Source organism: Arvicola amphibius, chromosome 2, assembly GCF_903992535.2.
Source record: "Arvicola amphibius chromosome 2, mArvAmp1.2, whole genome shotgun sequence".
Lineage (NCBI taxonomy): Eukaryota > Metazoa > Chordata > Mammalia > Rodentia > Cricetidae > Arvicola > Arvicola amphibius.
The window spans coordinates 17,284,893-17,304,760 of NC_052048.2; the positions used below are offsets into that span (position 1 = coordinate 17,284,893).

The 19,868-nt window shown below is 37.2% G+C and overlaps 1 protein-coding gene across 1 annotated transcript; it reads left to right on the plus strand.

Moving 5' to 3' along the window:
• The first annotated feature begins 1,414 nt into the window (after positions 1-1,414).
• On the plus strand, positions 1,415-19,829 carry LOC119806541 (taste receptor type 2 member 103-like). The gene is given in 3 exon segments (XM_042054501.1): positions 1,415-1,426; positions 18,929-19,666; positions 19,668-19,829. Coding segments are annotated over 3 exon segments (912 nt in total).
• The last annotated feature ends 39 nt before the right edge of the window (positions 19,830-19,868 follow it).

Sequence of the window (19,868 nt, forward strand, 5' to 3'; positions counted from 1 at the left end):
GAGACAGAAATATGAAGGCAGAGGAGATTTGTGTTCTTCAGCATCAACTGCAGAGGACTCCAGGCTGCTGTGTACAATGCCTGGGTGTGGGGATTAAACTCAGAACTCAGGTGGGCTGTCTTGGACAACACCAGATATCTGTAAAGAAAATTATGAACCAACTCACTAGTGAGTTTTTGCATATTCTGACCTTGTATCTAAGAATTCATAAAAGTGGCGGTGTTACGGTTTCTTAAGAATCACATGGACATATTGTTTTAGAGGATTGGGATTGACAGCTGCTCTTCAACAGCTCAGTGGAAAGTGGAGCATCCTCTACTGACAGAGAGTGCTGTGCTGCAGGTCACATTATTCAGCCTCTAAGAGTGGAGCTCATCATAGGAAATTGAGGAAATGCATTTATGGCACTGGTGAACACCATGGACTGGGTCAAGAAAAGAAAGATCGCTTTCGTGGATCAGATCCTCACTGCTCTGGCCATCTCCAGAATTAGTTCCTGTGGTCACTACTCACAGCTTCATTGATACCTGCACTGTACCCAGCTTTAAGGATTACTGCAAAAGTTTTAAAAATAATTACCATTTTCTGGATAGTGAGAAAACATTTCAACATCTGGCCCTCTACATGCCCCAATGTCTTTTAGTTTTTCAAGACAGCCAGTTTCTCAAATTCTGTTTTGCTTTGCCTAATGTGGAGAATAAAAAAATGTGTTTAGAGATGCTTCTGGTGTTTTTGCTCATTTTGTTTTTAAACACTGATGCCTAGATTGATTTGATTGATTTTGTTTTTAAACATTGGTGCCTAGATTGATGGATAAAAGGGAATTATGTCCTAAAATTCCAACTAAAATAGCCATGTCCACTATTCTAAGCCTCATTTGCCCATACACTTCACTGTGCCCCATCTCTCTCTCATCTCCTCATCTTTTCCTTGTTCAGACTTCTGAATTCCATGCATCACAACACCTAGAGTCCAGAGATGTCAGCACCTCAGCCCACAGAAAACCCCTGAAAATGTTGGTAACCTTCCTGTTTCTGTATCTTGGTTTTGTTCTCTTCTACTTGTTTCACAGCCTTGGAACTCTTGACATTTGGGAGAAAAAATACAATTGCTTTGTTTTTTGAAGCCACTGGACTTGATTTTTTCCTTAGGCCATACCTCTTTTATAAATCCTTACAACAGTGAGCTAAGACAGGCTTTTCTTTCTGGGATGTGGTGCCTTGAGATACAGGCCCAAAGGTAAAGAAATGCTTGCTTTAAAATTAACCATACTGTTTATAACTCTTCATGGTCTAGAGCAGCTTTCCAATGTTGCTAATGCTGTGATCTTTTAATACATTTCTTCATGCTGTGGTGACTCCCAAATATAAAATTATTTTCTTTGCTACTTCACAATGGTAAGTTTGTTAAGGTAATGACTAGTAAGGTAAATATCTGATATGCGGCCCCTGTGAAAGGGGTTTAACCCCCAAAGGTCATTGTTGTTCATACCGTTCTTAAATTTCAGTGTCACCGATATGACAAGGGGAAATCAAGTCAGACATCCCACTGATATTTTGATGGGATATTAAAGGTACAGATAAGATGCAGTGTTCTACCCTCAAGTGTATCTCTGAGGACATTATCTTCTCACTCACTTTCTAAAATATAAGCAACAGGAAATTTGTAGCCAAAGCATATTCTCAACAAAACAAAAACACAGCAACAAGAGCATAAAATCTGAAACCCATGGCTCTGAAGAAATGCAGGAGTGTGTGAATAGGATTTTTTCCCTAATTTCTTTTTCAGCATATTCCTTTGGGAATGTAGAAAGGCTACTGGTTTTGTAAGCTAATTTTGAATGCTGTTACTTTGATATGCCTATGCCTCTCTCTGTAGTAATGTGTAAGATTTAAGAACATGTTTTTGAAATGAGTACTTTATAAATCTGCATATAATGTATGATTTTTTTTCATGCAGAAACTGAACATTTGTTTCTAAAGATGTCCCAAAAGAGTGTAAAGTAATGAGTTGTACAGACAGTATCAGAGAGACAGGTGGACACATGATTTTTAATTTATTTTGTGCCTTTGCAGCCAGGTGGATGCTGCAATAATTTGAACACTGACTGATTTAAAAATAAAACATGTTCTCACCCCTCACGGTCCTGACTTTCTTTCTCATGTTCTCCCTCCTTCTGCTCCTCATCAGGACCTTGGGAGCTCAGTCCGGTGCTCCAATGTGGGGCTCAGTCATTTTCTTCATCTATTGCCAGGTGGAGGTTCTATGGTGATACGCAAGAAATTCATCAGTATGGCTATAGGAACTGGCCCTTTCAGGCTCCCTCTCCTCAGCTGCTCAAGGAACTAGCTGGGGGCGTCTCCCGGGAAACCCGGGAATCCCTCTAGAGTCAAGTCTCTTGACAACCCTCAGATGGCTCCCTTAATTAAGATATATGCTTCCCTGATCCCATATCCACCCTTCCTGTATCCCAAGCATCCCATTCCTGGGAGCTCCCCCCATTCTCCCCTTCACGCTTTTCTCTCCCCATCTTCCCTTGGCTCCGTCTTGCCCCACCCTCAAGTTCCCAATTTTTGCCCAGCGATTGTGTCTACTTCCAATATCCAGGAGGATTACTAGGAGACGGTGGGACAGAACTAAACGGGAGATCACCAACTCCTGTTGGAATGGGACTGATGGAACATGAGACCAATCCGGACTCTCTGAATGTGGCCGTCGGTGGAGGCTGACTGAGAAGCCAAGGACAATGGCGCTGGGCTTTGATTCTTCTGCATGGACGGGCTCTGTGGGAGCCTTCTCAGCTTGGTTGATCACCTTCCTGGACCTGGGGGGAGTTGGGAGGACCTTGGTCTTAACATAGAGTAGGGAACCCCGATGGCTCCTTGGCCTGCAGAGGGAGGGAGGGGGGTATGGGTGGAGGAGAGGGGAGGGAAGGGGGAGGAGGAGGAGGGGAGGAGATGGAAATTTTTAAATATAAAAAAAAACATTAAAAAAACATGTTGAGTAAGAGTAAGCTGAGGTATCATTGACCAGGGAACCTAGATCTCTGTAGAAGATGTGAGAAAAGAACAGGCAAATCTTGAAGTGGGAAGTCAGGTTGAATATAGAAGACAGACGATTAAACAAAGGTCACTGTTGTAATTGAGAAAAACAACTCAAGCTAAATAGGTATTGTTGGGGAAAAGGCAACTGAGGGGAGGCCTGTGTTCTTCAAAACCAGAATTTCATTGGAGACCTTGTTAGAAGCTAAAGTCTTTTGATACTGTCCGAGAATATCTAAATATAAATTAAAAAATGGGGCCTAGTGTTATGTCATTTCAACATGTTTTTAAATTTAATTTTTACAGTTTGAGAAATGAAACAATGAAAGTCACTCATGTTAAGTATATTTGGTTCAAACTTGTTACCTAGATTACTATAAATGTTGGCGTTGGAAATATTCATGTTTCAGGACTAAAAGAAAGGTTTCATTAGTTTAAAAAAAAAAACCTGAGATATAATGAATGTGTGTGTGAGGGTAATGTCTGTTAGTCTTAAGTGATTGGTTTGGGTTCCCAGCAGAAGTAAGTCCCTTCTACTGGCTTTCTTGTTGAGGATATTCTTGTTAGTTTCTAGAAAGAGGTGAGTATTGGTCACTTTCTTATACTTGTTCCTGCTGTGAGTTGTCATCTTCATTCCTTATATCCGCAGATGACTCAGGAATGCTCACATGAGACTGATCATCTGGGTTCTGGGTTTGTCCTCTGTGTGAGTAAAGAGCAGATTATATGGACACAGACAGAAGACTTTATTCTTATTTTCCCTCTCTGATCTTATCTGTTCTCCCATGACCTGTCTTTCTCTTCAACCTCACTATTCTCACATTTTTCTAAATTCTTTCCTCCTCTTTTCATAAACCAATAATACAAAAAAAGTCTCACGTGTTCCTGAAAAAAGTATGTCCTTAAAATGGACAAAATTAGGTTTAACCTACTTTAATTTAGCAAGAAGATGTTTAAAAATTAGGAAGTAAATGAAGAAAAACTATTAGCAGCATTGATATAGTCCGTGATAGTTTGGGACATTGTACTGACTTGTAGCCTGTGTGTTTGCATACGCTCTTTTGAGCCCTGTGCTCAAGGAGCACTGGAATCTGAAGGTGCATGAGGTGCACAGTGGAATCCTGGTTGTTCAGACAACATTTGCTGAGAAAACAGTTCACTTTTTTTATTACAAGAGGTACACAGTTGTGTACAGAAATACAGAGAAAAAAAAAGACACAGATCCCTACATCTACATGTTTGTTCATGAAACTGTACAGTTTTTGAAAAAAAAAAACACTGGAGAAGAAGGAAGTTGTAAAAACTTTTTACAACCACTGAGGAACCACCATCAAACATTTCCCACATGGCCTCATCTTGCAGCATTTCTGCTGGAAGTGTCTCTTAATGAATTTGCTTGCCCTCCTCCTGGTCTTAAGACTAAAGATGGTGACAGATCTATAAAGTGTGAAGGGGCTCTAGTACTCATTCTTTCCTTTACATCAAAATGAGAATAAGAAGGCACTTGAGCAGTAGTTCTCAACCTGTGGGTCATAATCCATTTGGTAAACATCTGTCTCCAAAAAGTATTCACAGCACAATTCAAAATAGTAGCAAAATTATAGACATAAAATAGTATGAAAAAATTTATTTTGGGGCTTACCACAACCTGAGGAACTGTATTAAAGGGTCAAAACATAAGGAATGCTGAGAACCACTGCTCTAGAAAATCAAAAAAGACTGAGGAAATAAAGAAATAGTTGAAGGATGAGAAAATTGGGTTTTCCTTTCTCTTATGCAGGCAGGGGGTGGGGGGATTGTTCACTTTGGACCCCTAAGAAATAAAACACAAGATTACTTGAAAAGCTAAATCTCAAATCTCCAGAGGTCACCAATATCCTACAGGTCACCAATATTTACAGAGTAAAGTAACTTTCGATTTCTACCCACCTTACTATGAAAACGTCATACTTTTTTTGTCAGACTGTTCTGCTGGAAGGGGGAAGACAGATGTAAGGCACTTGGTAAAAGTTCTTACTATTTTAAGTGTCACTTATGTCAAATTAAATGATCAACTTTTTATTGCTTGCTGGCAGCCCCCAAAATACCTGCTTATTTTAGCTAAAAACCCATCTATTTTGTGTATTTTATTCTTCTGAGACAGTCTCCAGTAACTCAGATTGGCCAAAATCTCCCTGTGAGGCTGAAATTGACACTGAACACCTGATCCTGCTACATCCAACTAGCCAGTGATGGGATTTAAGGCATGACCCACTCACTGTACCTAGTTTTACTCTACATATTTCAGTGTTTATTTTAGTGTCTGTTTACACCTTTCTTTCATTGAACCTTTTTTTTTTCCTCTTCACATGTTGTCACAGGCAGTGAATCTAAGAGGAAAACATTGAGGGATGTTGCTTTGTACAGGACAGTGTCTTCACAGTATTCTTCCTCTAGCCTTGCTGTTTCCCCTGCAACCTGACAGCATAGCAGGATCTTGTCTATATAAATACAGTATATCTGGTTAGAATCAGATCTCTTTAGGCCAGCAGATCTCTTTGTGGGCCTGAGCAGACTGTGGGTCTCCCTTCTGGTGCTATGTATTAAAGTGTTGTCAAGGTGCATTAAACATCTATGTGTGGATTTCACATGTCACCAAACCACCAGGTAAATATCAAAAGGACTCATAATGATTGGTGAGCATTAAGCTATAGCAAGAGTAAGATTGTGTTCATTGAAAACTATAGAGCCTCTAAAGACACGTGTGCCCTATTAGTACACTCCAAATGCACATAAATAACACAGGTGGTAACTCAGCAATATCACCTAAACATACATTTAAGTAGTGATGGAAATTTAATTCCAATATCTGGGTTATTTGCATGGGCAGTAATCCTTTAACGATGGTAAGCTTCCCAAATCACACACTGGACCTTTAATAAACGATACAGTGTCAGTCTTCTTTATTTCTCACCTTGGTGGACTAAAGTACCATTCTTTATTTCTCACCTTAGTGGACTAAAGTACCAAAGAGAAATAAGGGAGCAAAGTACACTCATATGTCAAGAGGAGGGTCACCTTTGGGGAGGTCAAAGGTGCCATTGTTTGGCTCCTCCTAATAAAAGCAGCTACCTTGCTTTTCCTAGCACAGGCTTAGGAAACTACAGAGCCTTCTCCAGGATACTGATGGTCCTGCTCACAGTATCTTGCTGGCCCTGAAATTTGCTCAGAGCCCAGATGAAGGCATAAACCAATATAGGGTGGGAGTTGGAACATCTCATAAACTAATTAGTTCACTTGTTATTGGTCAGTTTGAGTATAGAAGACAAGACATTTTAAAGGTCTCATTTGATCTAACTTTTTATTACTCCTATGCTGTGTTGTCTTGAATGGTGTCATGTGTGTGTGTGAGAACATGAATACTTTGAATAGATTATAGTACATATCATTTATCTGCAGACAATTGTAGGGAAAATGGATTTTTCAAGGTAATATTGGAGAAACCAAAGACCCGTTAGTAAGAACCTCAGAGTAGTTTTAGAGTAGTTCCTTCAAACACTTTTGTATGTATCCTTTGCACTTGCATGCTACTGATACTAAAGGACTATTTGTGCCATCTCCCGAGGACAGAGGCTTATCCATCTCATTAGTCATTCTCCACATCTACCATATATACTGGGTTTTACATTTTACTGTCTGATATCCAAACTTGATCAATTCAAATTACACAAAGCCTAGACAAGGTAAAGCATTGCAAAGCAGTGGAAGGGAATATGTGTTTATTTGCATTTGAGCAAATGAAAATGCAACTTTAAATTCAAAATCAACAACTGAATATTATGGCTAGTACTGACGTTATGTGTTAGAGTTATTTTATGTTGGTCTGGCATTACAGTTATTACTAAAGCTAGCATTAAAATTTACCATTGTCTTAATGTTATTTTCCCCATTAATATTGACAAGAGTATAAAAGCATTTAGAACCTCACTATCCACACAGAAACAATGTCGTGGTAAAATTTTTGCCAGGAGATTATAAATCTCACCCAGTTATGTTTGCCTTATATTTTCTTCTAACTTAAGTATTAATCCATGTATTTTCCATCTAAATTGCAGATTTTGCTTTAGAAAATTTTGCCAGTGTCTCCATGCCATCTCTGGTCTATTTGCCTTGACTCTGGCAGGAGAAGTTATATGCCCCAAGATGATGAAATTCTTACTGTCTTGGCTGTCTTCAGGATTGGTTTGCTATGAGAAAGTAAAAATGAAAGTAGCATTTCATCCTGGTTAATATAATGATGAATGAAAATGATCTTGCTGCCTGTGCAGAAGCAGTCTTTACAGTACCTGTTGTGCTACTAACCCCCAAATGCTTTATTTGTTTAACTCTCAGTGAAAATCAAACTCATTTATTTCCTAAGATTGCTGGCCAGAAAGATCTCGGCATTTAACTATCTCTACCTGAGAGAGCAGGGATGTATTGATGTGCTATTATACTTAACATTGTTTAAGTGTGGAAGATGCACTTATGATGAAGAGTTTATGATGAATTTACCAACTAACAATGCTTTTATTTTCATTACCTACAGAATTTCTCTTGGGAAATTTTCCAGTGCCTTCCTTGATGAACTTACTGCATGACTGGATAAAGAGGAAGAAAGGTCTCAGAGGATCTAATTCTCACTGTTCTAACTCTTTCTAGAAGTGGCTTGCTTTGCACAGTACTAATAAATATTCATTTAACTCTGTTTAATATGCATGTATTTGTGCATGTGTGTGTATGAAGAATTATTAATCATATAACCTTGGGACAATCATATATTTTAATATCTAGTTTTTAAATATACTCAGCTTACTTTATTTATTTGATAGCTAATCTCTCCAAAATCTAGTTTTTTTTTAGTCAAAGGAGAAGAGAATTATTTTTGGTGATACTCATTAACTTTGTTTTATTTTTATGGTGGTGACACAGGAAAGACTCCTCAAATGAGTGAGCATGAAAGCAATGTGACTGGAAAGACCAAATGAACAACACAATAGCTTTTCACATGAGACTCTCCTCACTCTAGACACTGCACTGAATCCCTTATTTGTGTCCTGGGCTTATTTTAATTCTCATACAAGCAGCCGGGAAAAGATGTAGCCACATACAAAGGATGACAAGATCTCAGCACCATGATCAAAATAAAGGGCCTTTAAATAGTGATTTTTCTCTTTCTTTAATTAATTATTATGAAACCCTGTTATTAATGTAAAGGTAGATCTCAGTAACTAAGTCATTCATGTTTGTCAGTCATCTCTCCCAGTATATCAAATTCACTATTGCAACTGAAATCACATCTTTGTTGTTTGATGGTTATTCTTAACACCCAATAACCAAGACAAAACAGTTAAAAATATATTTTTTTATAAAATAAGAAATTCTAAGAATGAATTAAAAGAAGGTTGTTAAAATAACAGAAGCTAAGTCCATCACAAAAATGTGTCTATCCCATGAATTTTTTGTTGTGTTTTTATTTTGAAGTTACAATTTCATTCAGATAGAAGCATTTCAAAAAGAAAATCTGATTAGTGTGCAATTCTAAGGAGAATACAGATAGATTAGAGCACTATGTAGCTATGTCAAGAATGTGTGAAGTGCAGTCAAGCTGAAAAACAAAAACAGATGGCACTCATGACAGTAATGTGATTTTTAAAGGTATATAAAAGATTTTGAGTTCTTGGAAACTAAATTGTTTAGTACCCCAAACATGGAAGTGCCAGAGAAGATGGTCATATGAGGGTGGCATGTGTGAATTTCAGTTCTATATTCAGGATTAGGCAAAGAATACAAACCCATTACATCATACTGGATTTATATGAATAAAAATTTCAGGAACATAATATACTCCAATCTATGGAATCTTTACAGTCCCCAAATACTACATTCACTTTGGACCCAGTTCCTGATAAAGTTCTAGAATATGTGAATGTATATCTTCTCTTTAGGGAAATCTTTCTGGTAATGGCTCTAGCTTTCTAGGAATACTACACAAACACTTCATGAGATTTTATTAGCCATATCTGACATATTATTGATCAATATGAGGAAAATGTGGTTTCCTCTATTTCCAGCATCTGTTTATTTTAATTTGCTCAATTATAACTGCTGAGTTAGTTAGGCTTTTGGGTTTCTTTCCAGAGTAACCTCAGAAATTAGTTTCCACCTCTACTCTCTTCTTAGGGACTGATTCTCAGTGTGTATGAGGCTTCCATTGAACTGATCATGTTGTCTATCTCTGTTATTCTGTATTTTGCAGACTGCAAAGTCTCTTTGACTACATGCTTATGAAATGACTCCATAAACTGCTGCTGTTTCTACTTCCCTGATTCTGGCCTCAGCAGGGTCATCAGTGAGTCTATGCTGATTCTTAACTCTGAGGAACTCCTGTGGAAGATCACTTAAAAGAAATCCCACACTATCTCAGAATTGGGAAATAGGTCAAATTAGAATCCTCTGTTTGAACAGAGATCAGAAAGCGAATCCCACAACTGGAACAGAGAGGCTGGAAAAGAGGTTGGACACATTCTCTACATCAGTATAATATAGTATGAGGCCATGCCCCAGTGGGCGAGTAACCACTAGCTGTAAGACTTCTTACAGCACCCCCCCTTTTGTTTAAATAAGAGAGTTCTAAGCCTAATACAAAATATATACAATGAGAACAAATATATTCAATAATTATTCTCTCCTGACTAGTTTAAATCTTGTATAATAAATAACTTGGGCAAGTCATGGGAGGAAAGTAACTACAACTATCTAGTCTTCAACCCCATCAAAGATCCAAGAAGGAAAATTATTTGCAAAGCTGTGTTGAAGCAACCAACTTTGTCTAAGGGCTAGAATAGCTGACATACCATTTTCAGAGGCAGGAAATATTTCAAAGCCATCTTATTCTGTCTTGGCAAGATTTGACAGTCGTGCTTATCCATTTATGGATAACATGTATCTCATCAGTGTTTGAGGCATTGGCATCTTGGCCCAAAGACCAGTTTTGCCAAGAAGAAAACAAGATCCAAGTGGAGTGTCTTCATTTTTCAACATTCTCTTGGAACTAGATCAGTGCTGCCAGTATCAATTGTGCCTTTAACAGAACTCTTAAGTTATTTAAATGCCATATTCTACAGCTCTTTTAAGTGGCTGAATATTACCTATCTATGGAGAATATAATCTTTATGTATCTAAAGAACTTGACTAGTCTAACTATAAGGATGACAAACATAAATGACTATTGATCTATAATCCTTAATATCTACCTATATATCTTAAAGACTAAGTCTTCATATCAGAATACTATACAGTAAACAATTGTGCAACAAATGAGGACAATTACCTCAAAATATAAGCAATGTATAAGTATCTTGATCAGAGGTAGAAAGGTACAATGCAATATGATAAATATATATCAATATATAAAAATGTTTTAAGCAGAGGTAGAGGCATGCATGCATATAATATTAAATATAATTTAAATTTGTATCAATATACAACAATCTATACCAATGTAATTGCCTATTAATAACTCACAAATATTCACTGTATTACTCATTACTATTATTAGTGTAAGCTCACACTAATCTATTATCCCATCCAAATTTCCCTTTTTTTAAAAAAGAGATCCCTCAGCCTATAAAATTCCCCACCAACCCCCAACTCTATACCAATTATAATCATCCCTTAAATGATGTCCCTAACCCTGCGGACAAACTTGTTGGGAGAGGGGATGTTATCTTCTAGAATTACTTCCAGCTGTCATGGGGCCAATGTTCTTTCTATGGGATCCCGTGAAAGTAAAATGATGGTTAAGTTCCAAGATTATTGTCTGGTATAACTACAAATAATCTCTGAATATTTGGTAGGGTTTTTCTGAGCTTCCTATTTAGAGTTCTGGCCAGAACATTGTAAAAAAGTGCACCATTTCAGCTAGCAAAGTTGGAACCATCTTGAGTAGCTGGTACCCAAAACAGGTCTGGTAGTAGCACTATCAACATCATGAAGTAATATCAACCTGGTGGAGTTGTTGTTGTGAGGCCCCATCTTCTTCCTGGGACTTCAATGATTACTGCAGGAAAATTCATTATTCATTGTGGAAAACTTAAACATTCTTTATATAGACATATACAGACATATATATTCAATGAAAGGTATGATAGATGCAAAAATAGATATGAAGAAAAGTAAATTTTTTTCTAAATTCTTTTTACTTTCTGTTCCATATGATGGCTCCTGACATGAGACAGAAACTCTGAATTTTTATTTTAACAACATGCTTGGATTAATAGAGGGACAGAGCCAATGCCTAACTCCAGAGCCAACTCTCTCTCTCTCTCTCTCTCTCTCTCTCTCTCTCTCTCTCTCTCTATATATATATATATATATATATATATATATGTCAGTTACCTGATCCAATAAATCAGGTTCTTTTTTCTTTTCTTTTTTTTTTTTTTTGGTTTTTTCGAGACAGGGTTTCCCCAGAGTTTCTAGAGCCTGTCCTGGAACTAGCTCTTGTAGACCAGGCTGGCCTCGAACTCAGAGATCTGCCTGCCTCTGCCTCCCGAGTGCTGGGATTAAAGGCGTGCGCCACCACCGCCTGGCCCTTTTTCTTGATGATCGTTATTGTATAGTTAATTTTCCTTCTGTCAGCATCCAAACAGGGTCTCTTGAATTTTTGAAAATAAGTATTTTCCGGAAAAGACAAGAACAGAACTCTGCCCCAACCCATATAAGGTTTCCTTACTATCTGTATGGTTTTACCATTGTGGATAAGCTGTCATTTCCCCTTTTCAAGAGGTTTCTCCTTTTAAAACAGAATCTTTATTCATTTTGAAGGTATCCATAATTTTTTCTTCTCCTGTGGAAAGAAGAGCAAAACCCCTTCCCTAAAGCAGCACATCTCCTGGCTTCCATTGTGAGGACAACACATCCTTGAAATAAACCAGTTGATTTAATTCAGCAGACTTTTCTGTTATCCAATGTCTCTCTGCTACTGTTGTCCCTTTCTCATTAGCGTTATGAAAATTCAAAGTTAATAAAGCATTAGGTAATCTATTCCTAGGGGCATTTTCACCCCTTTCTGTTTTGTTTAACATGCCTTTTATAGTTTGATTTGATCTTTCTATAATTGCCACTGTTTAACCTATATTGATTTCTCAGTCAATCATTTTAAAGGTGGGCTGTTAGTACCTCTAAATATTTGCTAGTTGCTTTATGTTCTTGTATAGCCTGAATGGCTGATGACCTTTGTGTATAGTACCTTTTAATATCCTTCCCAGAATTTTGAGTTCCTGGGACTGTAGCACCGTTAATCTGGGTATTCCATTGCAGCAGCAGGTCATGACACCATACATTTACTGAAATATTAGCCACATATGGCCTCAGCTTCCCCTTTTGACCTTCAGGCCCAATACAGTCAACCCATCTTGTGCTTTGTTTAACTTGGTTCCAATTCCTAGTAATTGAACATCTGCCTCTTGAAGAGGCCAATTTGGATGCTGAGGTTCTGGCTTGATGATCCTCACATATGCACCTGTGTCTATAAAACCAACAATTACAATGCTATTTATATGCACTCTTAGTTTTGGTCATTGATCAGTTATAGAAGTCTGCCAGGATATACGTTTTCTATTTCCTATTGGAATTTTTGACTTATCCTCCATGTTTATGCCATCATATAGAACAGTATGGTCTTTTACCTAAGGCTCTGGAGTTTGTAATTTTCCTGGTGAGACATGTCCTCCACAGTTATTGGGAACTACTGGGCCACTTTTGGCTTGGGGGCTTGTGAAAGACCCCTTAAGGAGTTTCTTTTTTTCTTTTCTTTTTCTTTTTTTTTTTTTTTTTTTTTTTTTGGTTTTTCGAGACAGGGTTTCTCTGCAGCTTTTTTTAGAGCCTGTCCTGGAACTAGCTCTTGTAGACCAGGCTGGCCTCGAACTCACAGAGATCTGCCTGCCTCTGCCTCCTGAGTGCTGGGATTAAAGGCGTGTGCCACCACCACCCGGCCTTAAGGAGTTTCTTAATGGTATCGGGTTGCCTTGTCTGTCTTTTGTTAATCTGCATTTATTGACCCAGTATTGGCCTTTGCCACACCTTCTACATATACCTGAAGGCTGAGTCTTCTTATTATTGCCATTGCCAGAGGAGATAGTATTCCTAGTAATTCCTTGTCTACAATCCCTTCTCAGATGACCTATTCTACCACAATTAAAACATTTGGCATTTTGATGTCTCCTCATTCCTTTGGAAATTTCTTCTCCTATTCAAGATTCCATATTATAGTATAATCTCAATGTTCATTGTATGCAGCATCTATTCATCCATAGGTGCTGATCTAACTTTTAAAGGTCCAGTATGTTTTTGCATTCTAAGTTTGCATTTTCAAAAGTCAGAGATTCAATAAGTACTGATCTAGCATATGGGTCTGTTATTCCTATTTGTACAGCCTTAGTTAATCTTTGTAAAATGTCAGTACAATATTCTCTCTTGCCCTGTTTAACCCTGGTATATGATGCAAAGCATTTTTGTAGTTCTTGAATCCTTTCCAAAGCATTTAAGACTGCTTTGTGGCACAGGGACAAGATTTCTTCATTGTAAAGAGCTTGAACCTGTGGGTCAGCATAAGGGCCTTCACCAAGAATTTGATCTTGGGAAGTCTCAAGGCATTTTTTTCCTTGTTTTTCCAAAATTTTGGCCTTTTCTCTGAAATAAATTTCAAACATTAATTCAGGTCCATCAAATAGGACTGCTGAAACTAATTAAATCCAGTCATGTGAGGTGGCTTTAATGCTAGAAGACCATGACTTTATCATCTCCTTAACAAATGTGGAATGCAAATCATAAGTTACAACAGCTTGCTTAATTTCTTTCAGATCATTCATTCCTATTGGTATCCATCTACCTTCTTTGGATCCTTTTGGGCCTTTAGAACTTAATGCTTTGTCAGAGTATGTTACAGGTTAGGAAGCTAAAACCTTGAGTAATTCATTTCTGACAGCTACTGGTGATGTTGAGTCCTGTCCTTGTGCCATCTTTCCCTGTTCATCTGTAGTGTGGAGCTGCGGGCTGGCTTCCCGCCGCCTGGCTCCCGCACGGCTAGCTTATACCCCGAAATAACAACACACAAATTGTATTCTTTTAAATACTGCCTGTCCCATTATTTCTAGCCTCTTATTGTCTAATTCTCACATCTTGCTTTAACCCATTTCTAATAATCTGTGTAGCACCACGAAGTGGTGCCTTACCATTTAGTTTCTAGCATATGTCCATCTTGGGTTGGAGCTTCATCCCATCTGGTTGCAGAGGCAGGGCAATTGTCTGAGCCATCTACCTCACTTCCTTCTTCCTGTTCTGTCTACTCCACCCACCTATTTTCTAACCTATTAGGCCAAGCAGTTTTCTTTATTAATTAACCAATGAAATCAACAGATTGATAGAAGACCCGCCTCCATCATTCATCAGCTCCAATAACTTCTTTAATTATTTCAAATCTTTTTATTATTGTCTTTTGTAAAGCCTGAATCTCCTGACCTGTATATATTTCTAATGATTTCATTGAGGCACCTAGCCTGTGGTCCTCATTCTGCACATGTGATTCCAAGGTCTGAAGTTTCTCCTTTAAAGATAACATCTCATCCTTGCACATTACTTGAATAGCTTGCAGATTGCCATCCTGGAGAGACAGTCTTTCTGCTAACTTATCATAGCTTTTTAACAAATATTGATTGTCAAATTCAATAGTATGAATTCTTTCAGATAACTTCTTAGTACCCTTAGATATGGATTTAATTTTGTCTATCAAATCAATGCTGTCCTTTTTAATAGTATTAATTTTTCAGGCAACTTTTGATTTTTGATGGTATTAATCCTATCAGCTAGCTGTTCATTATTAGTTTGTAAAGATTGTATCATTCCTAAAAGTGACATATTCATTCTTAATGATAGAATATGGAGAAGAAAGCTGAATCTGAATACCCAATAAATTGAAGTATCACCATTACCATATAAGCCTTGCATAATACAATCCATAGTATTAGCAAAAAAACTACTAAAAGTTTCAATATTAACATAATCTGCCATAATGATTTATTAATTGCCTGTTACAAGATCCAGTAAATTGTTTTAAGTGTATTCATCTTTATTGTCCAGCAGATATTGTAGTTGCAGTTTCATGGTGATGACAGGACCAGTCTTGAGCAGCTTTAGTTTCTGAGCTGCTTCAGTTTTCTGCCTTGGTACTGTTGAAATACTGAGAAATATGTTTTCCTTGACAAATTAAAAGCAATTACATGGAGCAAAAAAACCAGAACTCATGGGCAGGGAGCAGAAACTGGAAGCTGCACAAGTCACCACTTGGCAAGAAATCGTGCTGGGGAATGTGGCAGTAGATCATACCCTTGGGAAATTTCCAAGTTGCCACATACAGTGAATACCGTTGTGGCGTGTGTTCTACAAACAAACAAACAAACAAAAAACAAAACAAAAGGCTTAGGTAAAAGCAAGCCAAGAGGGTGGTTGGGAGACTGCCTGGTCCGTGGACTGGCTAGTCCGTTAGGCAATCCACTGGGGTGGCATGGAGTTCAATTCCATGTGGTTGCCAAATGTGGAAGGATGTTTAAAAGAAATCCCACACTAGCTCGGAGTTGAGAAATAGATGGTTTTTATTTAGGGGTAGACTCACAAATCAGAATCTTCTGTTTGAATAGAGATCAGAAAATGAATCCTGCAACTGGAAGAGAGAGGCTGGACACATTCTCTACATCAGCATATATAGTATAAGAGGCCACACCCCAGTGGGCAGGTAACCACTAGCTGTAAGACTTCCTACAGCAAACTCTCAGCAGTAATGAAGGAGACTTATTTCTGGGACACTGTGTTCTTCTGGCTCTTTCCTTTGTCCACTGAGCACAACACTTATTTTCTTCATAGTGTGCTTTTTCCTAAAATGTGAATACCAGGGAGAACATGGGTTTAATTTTACCAACTGCAGGAAATTTGCTGGAGACTTTCACTATCTCCTTTCTGAGAACATATCTGAACATTTCCATAGATGAATAAGGCAGGCTGGCAAAATTTATCAATCTTTCACTCATCTATGTAATAATATCCATGTAACTATTTATGTATCTTTTTATCAATGTTTATTTCCATTCATCATCTATCAACTATCTATCATCATAAATCTACCATTTATCAGTCACTTATTTATCAATCACTTACCATCACCATTTCTCAATCTATGTATCTACCCATCCAATTACACAGAAACCACCCTTTACTTCCCCAAACTGTAAAGGATATATTAAAAGTAGTATAATACATTAACTGACAGGACAACAATAATAAATACTAGAGTGGACAGAGGAAAACCCATGAGGCCTCCATCCTACAAATAAACTATAGTGACCAAGGAATTCTAAGCAAGAAAAGTGTCTTTTCCAGGGATTTTTACAATTGATTATCTGATACTAGATAGTCATCACTGAAAAGATACACTTATGTAACTTAAGTAACATTATACACACTGAACATGTAACATTTATGTTGTAAGGAGATACATGAATATACATATATGTATATTACAAGAATTAATGAAAAAGGAGGTCATGAATTTGAAAGAGAGCAGGGAGGGATATATCAGAGGGTTTATGTGATGGAGGAAATGATGTAATTATGATCTCAAAAAATATAAAAAACAATAAAAATTATAAAGAATAGAGTTCCGGCAACTTATTGCTTGAGTTTTTTTAAAAAATAAATTGTAGTGATGATAATCCACAATGTGATATAGTTTTATTATTTTTAAATATAGACATTGAAGATGAATAGTTAGTGGATTATTGCATTAAATATAGTGATATAAACAGAGAGATGCAGTGATAGAATTTTGTTTGGTTAAATCCTTTTAAATTGCTGTGTTTGGCAGAAACACCATGTAATGTATTAATAATGAAATAAAAATAAGAATTAATGCACTAATTTGTAAATTTATATAAATACAACATTTACAAAGACATTCATAAGACAACCCCCATCTGTCATTTTACTCTCTATATAAAATACATGGGAACTGTTCTTGGTGACACTCTCACTGTTTCTGGATGAGACCATCTTTACTAAAAACTAATGTTCAGTAAGAAATTCAAGTGTTTCTTATTTATGGTGGAAGGTGAAGGTTTAGTGGTTGGCTTAGGGAAGTACCCATTGTTTAAGTTGCTCTCTCCCAATAGATACAAATTCCATCCCATTTTAGAAGACCTTGAACTTTGAAGTGCCAGCAGCAGCTCCCACTCCACAAAACCCCGCCCCAGAGTGTTTTGCATTTCTCTTTGTCTTCTTCCTCGTTTTTTCTTACTGGGAAGGACTCATAATAGGAGGACCTTCTTGCTTTTACATTATGGTATGATTATGTTTCTATTATTTTCTATTCTTAAAAATTTCCCTTAAAATGTTTCAATAGATGGACTAATTTACCTCTTCATTATTTCTTACCTCTAATGCTTGAGGCTTTCCATTTTGATTTGATTTCCAGGAGACTGAGGTTGTGATTATCCTGGAATACTTCATCTTTCCTGCAAACTGCATAGGGTTTTTTTGTTTGTTTGTTTATGTTATTGTTGTTAGACTATGTCACATCATGCAGCCTAGGCTAGCTTTAAACTTTTCTTCCTCGTGAGCCTCTTTAGTGCTGAGCTGTATTTATCCATGTGCATCATTCCACCTCTTCCTGAAACTTGATTGCATATTTTCCTGTTATTGTTGATTCTTCTGTTCTATTTTGGGGAATGGCATGATGGCTAACGTCATTCTCCAGATTATCTGGGCACAGTCTAAGCAGTCATCCTTTATCTGCCACGATACCTCAGGTAGGTTTAGTGGCACTGCTCTTGATGCAAAGTTGAGGAATCAGATAATGTCTGAAAATCTTTGGTGTTGGTAGGGAAATCAGATACATAGCAAAAGGAAACAGAGAGTTGTGAGCATTCTTCATAAAGAGACAAAGCCATTTATTTAATTGTTGTTTATTTTATAGCACTGGAGGAAAATGTCTATATTTTTTCTCATAGATACAACAGTCTCAAGTTTACAAATATTTATATTATTATTGCCTCACCTGTACTTTAAAGTAATTTTAGACAATGTCTCACCAGTTATCATAATATCTAGCATGAAGTAGATACACAATAAATGGTAAACATCACTGTTTAAATTAACAATTAAAATTTAGATAAAATAAAAATGTTTATTCATGTATATTTATATGTACAGGCATATGTGTGAATGATGGCCTTATAAAAAGTAAGATCATTAGTATTCTCAGTATCAAGTATTTGAAGAATAGTGATTTTTGTCATTTTTTTAGGTAACTGAAAATGTATAGAAATAATTTTGGAAAACCTAGGTAGGGCCTTTTATAGACAGCATTGTGATGTGTTCTAGGAGCTACTTATTTTATATGTGAGTCCAGATATTTGTTTCCTGACTTAGTTACATTTCTATAATATTAGTGGTCAAGAAAAAATATATTCAGACTAAAGAATGTAGATGAGACAAAACAAAACAATTTAATATAATTTTATTTTCATGGCAGCCTGTAGGTAGTCAATGTTTTTTTCAGTGGCAACTACAGAAGATACTTCAGGCAAAGAACATCTGGATGATGTGCAGCTGGGCTGTCTTCAACAAAGCCTTTTATGGAAAAAAAAAACAACCCAACTCATTAGTAAATGTTGGATCATTGACTTTGGCTTTGAGAGTTTATGCAAACAAATATGTTGAGAATCAGACACAGAGTTTTAGAAGGTTGCATTAGCACATCGTCAGTAGTGCAGAAGATACCGGCATCATGGCAGTGACAATAAGTGCTATCTCTACAGGTCACACTTATAACTACTGTAAATATGGAATTCATCATAGGAAGTTTAGGAAATGCATTCATAGCACTAGTGAACATCTTGGACTGGGTGAAGAAAAGAAAGATCTCTTTGGTGGATCAGATCCTCACTGCTCTGGCCATCTCCAGAACTGCTTTTCTGTTTTCACTGGTCACAACTTTGTTGGTAGCATTACTGGACCCAGCTGCAATGACAGTGAGAAGAGGATTAAAAATGCATATTATCTCCTGGATGGTGACCCATCATTTCAGTGTCTGGTTTGCTACATTCCTCAGCATCTTTTATTTTCTCAAGATAGCTAATTTCTCAAATTCCATTTTTCTTACCCTCAAATGGAAAGCAAAAAGAGTGGTATTGATAACACTGGTGGTGTCTCTGATAATCTTGTTTATAAATATTATAGTCATAAATATACTCACTGATGGACCTAAAGTAAACACACCCTACAGGTCTAGTTCCAATAACACTGTAGACGTTTATGTGCTCATTTTACTCACCAACACGATGTTCACACTCATCCCCTACCCAGTGACCCTGATTACTCTCCTCCTGCTCATCTTCTCCTTGTGTAGACATCTGAAGAACATGCAGTGCCATGACAAACGATTCCGAGATGTCAGCGCTGCGGCCCACATAAAGTCCCTGCAAAGTGTGGTCACCTTCCTGTTATTATATACCGTTTTTGTTATGTCACTTCTTTTCCAGACTTGGAATATTAACTTTCTACAAAAAAAATCTTATGGTTTTGTTTTTCTGGAGTACAACAATAGCTTTTCCCTCGGGATACTCATGTGTCTTGATTCTGGGAAACAGAGAGCTAAGGCAGGCCTTTCTTTCAGTGCTGTGGTGGCTGAGGTGTACATACAAATATACAGAGAACTGATATACCTAAAACATTTCAGATGTCCTCTTCCACATTCTA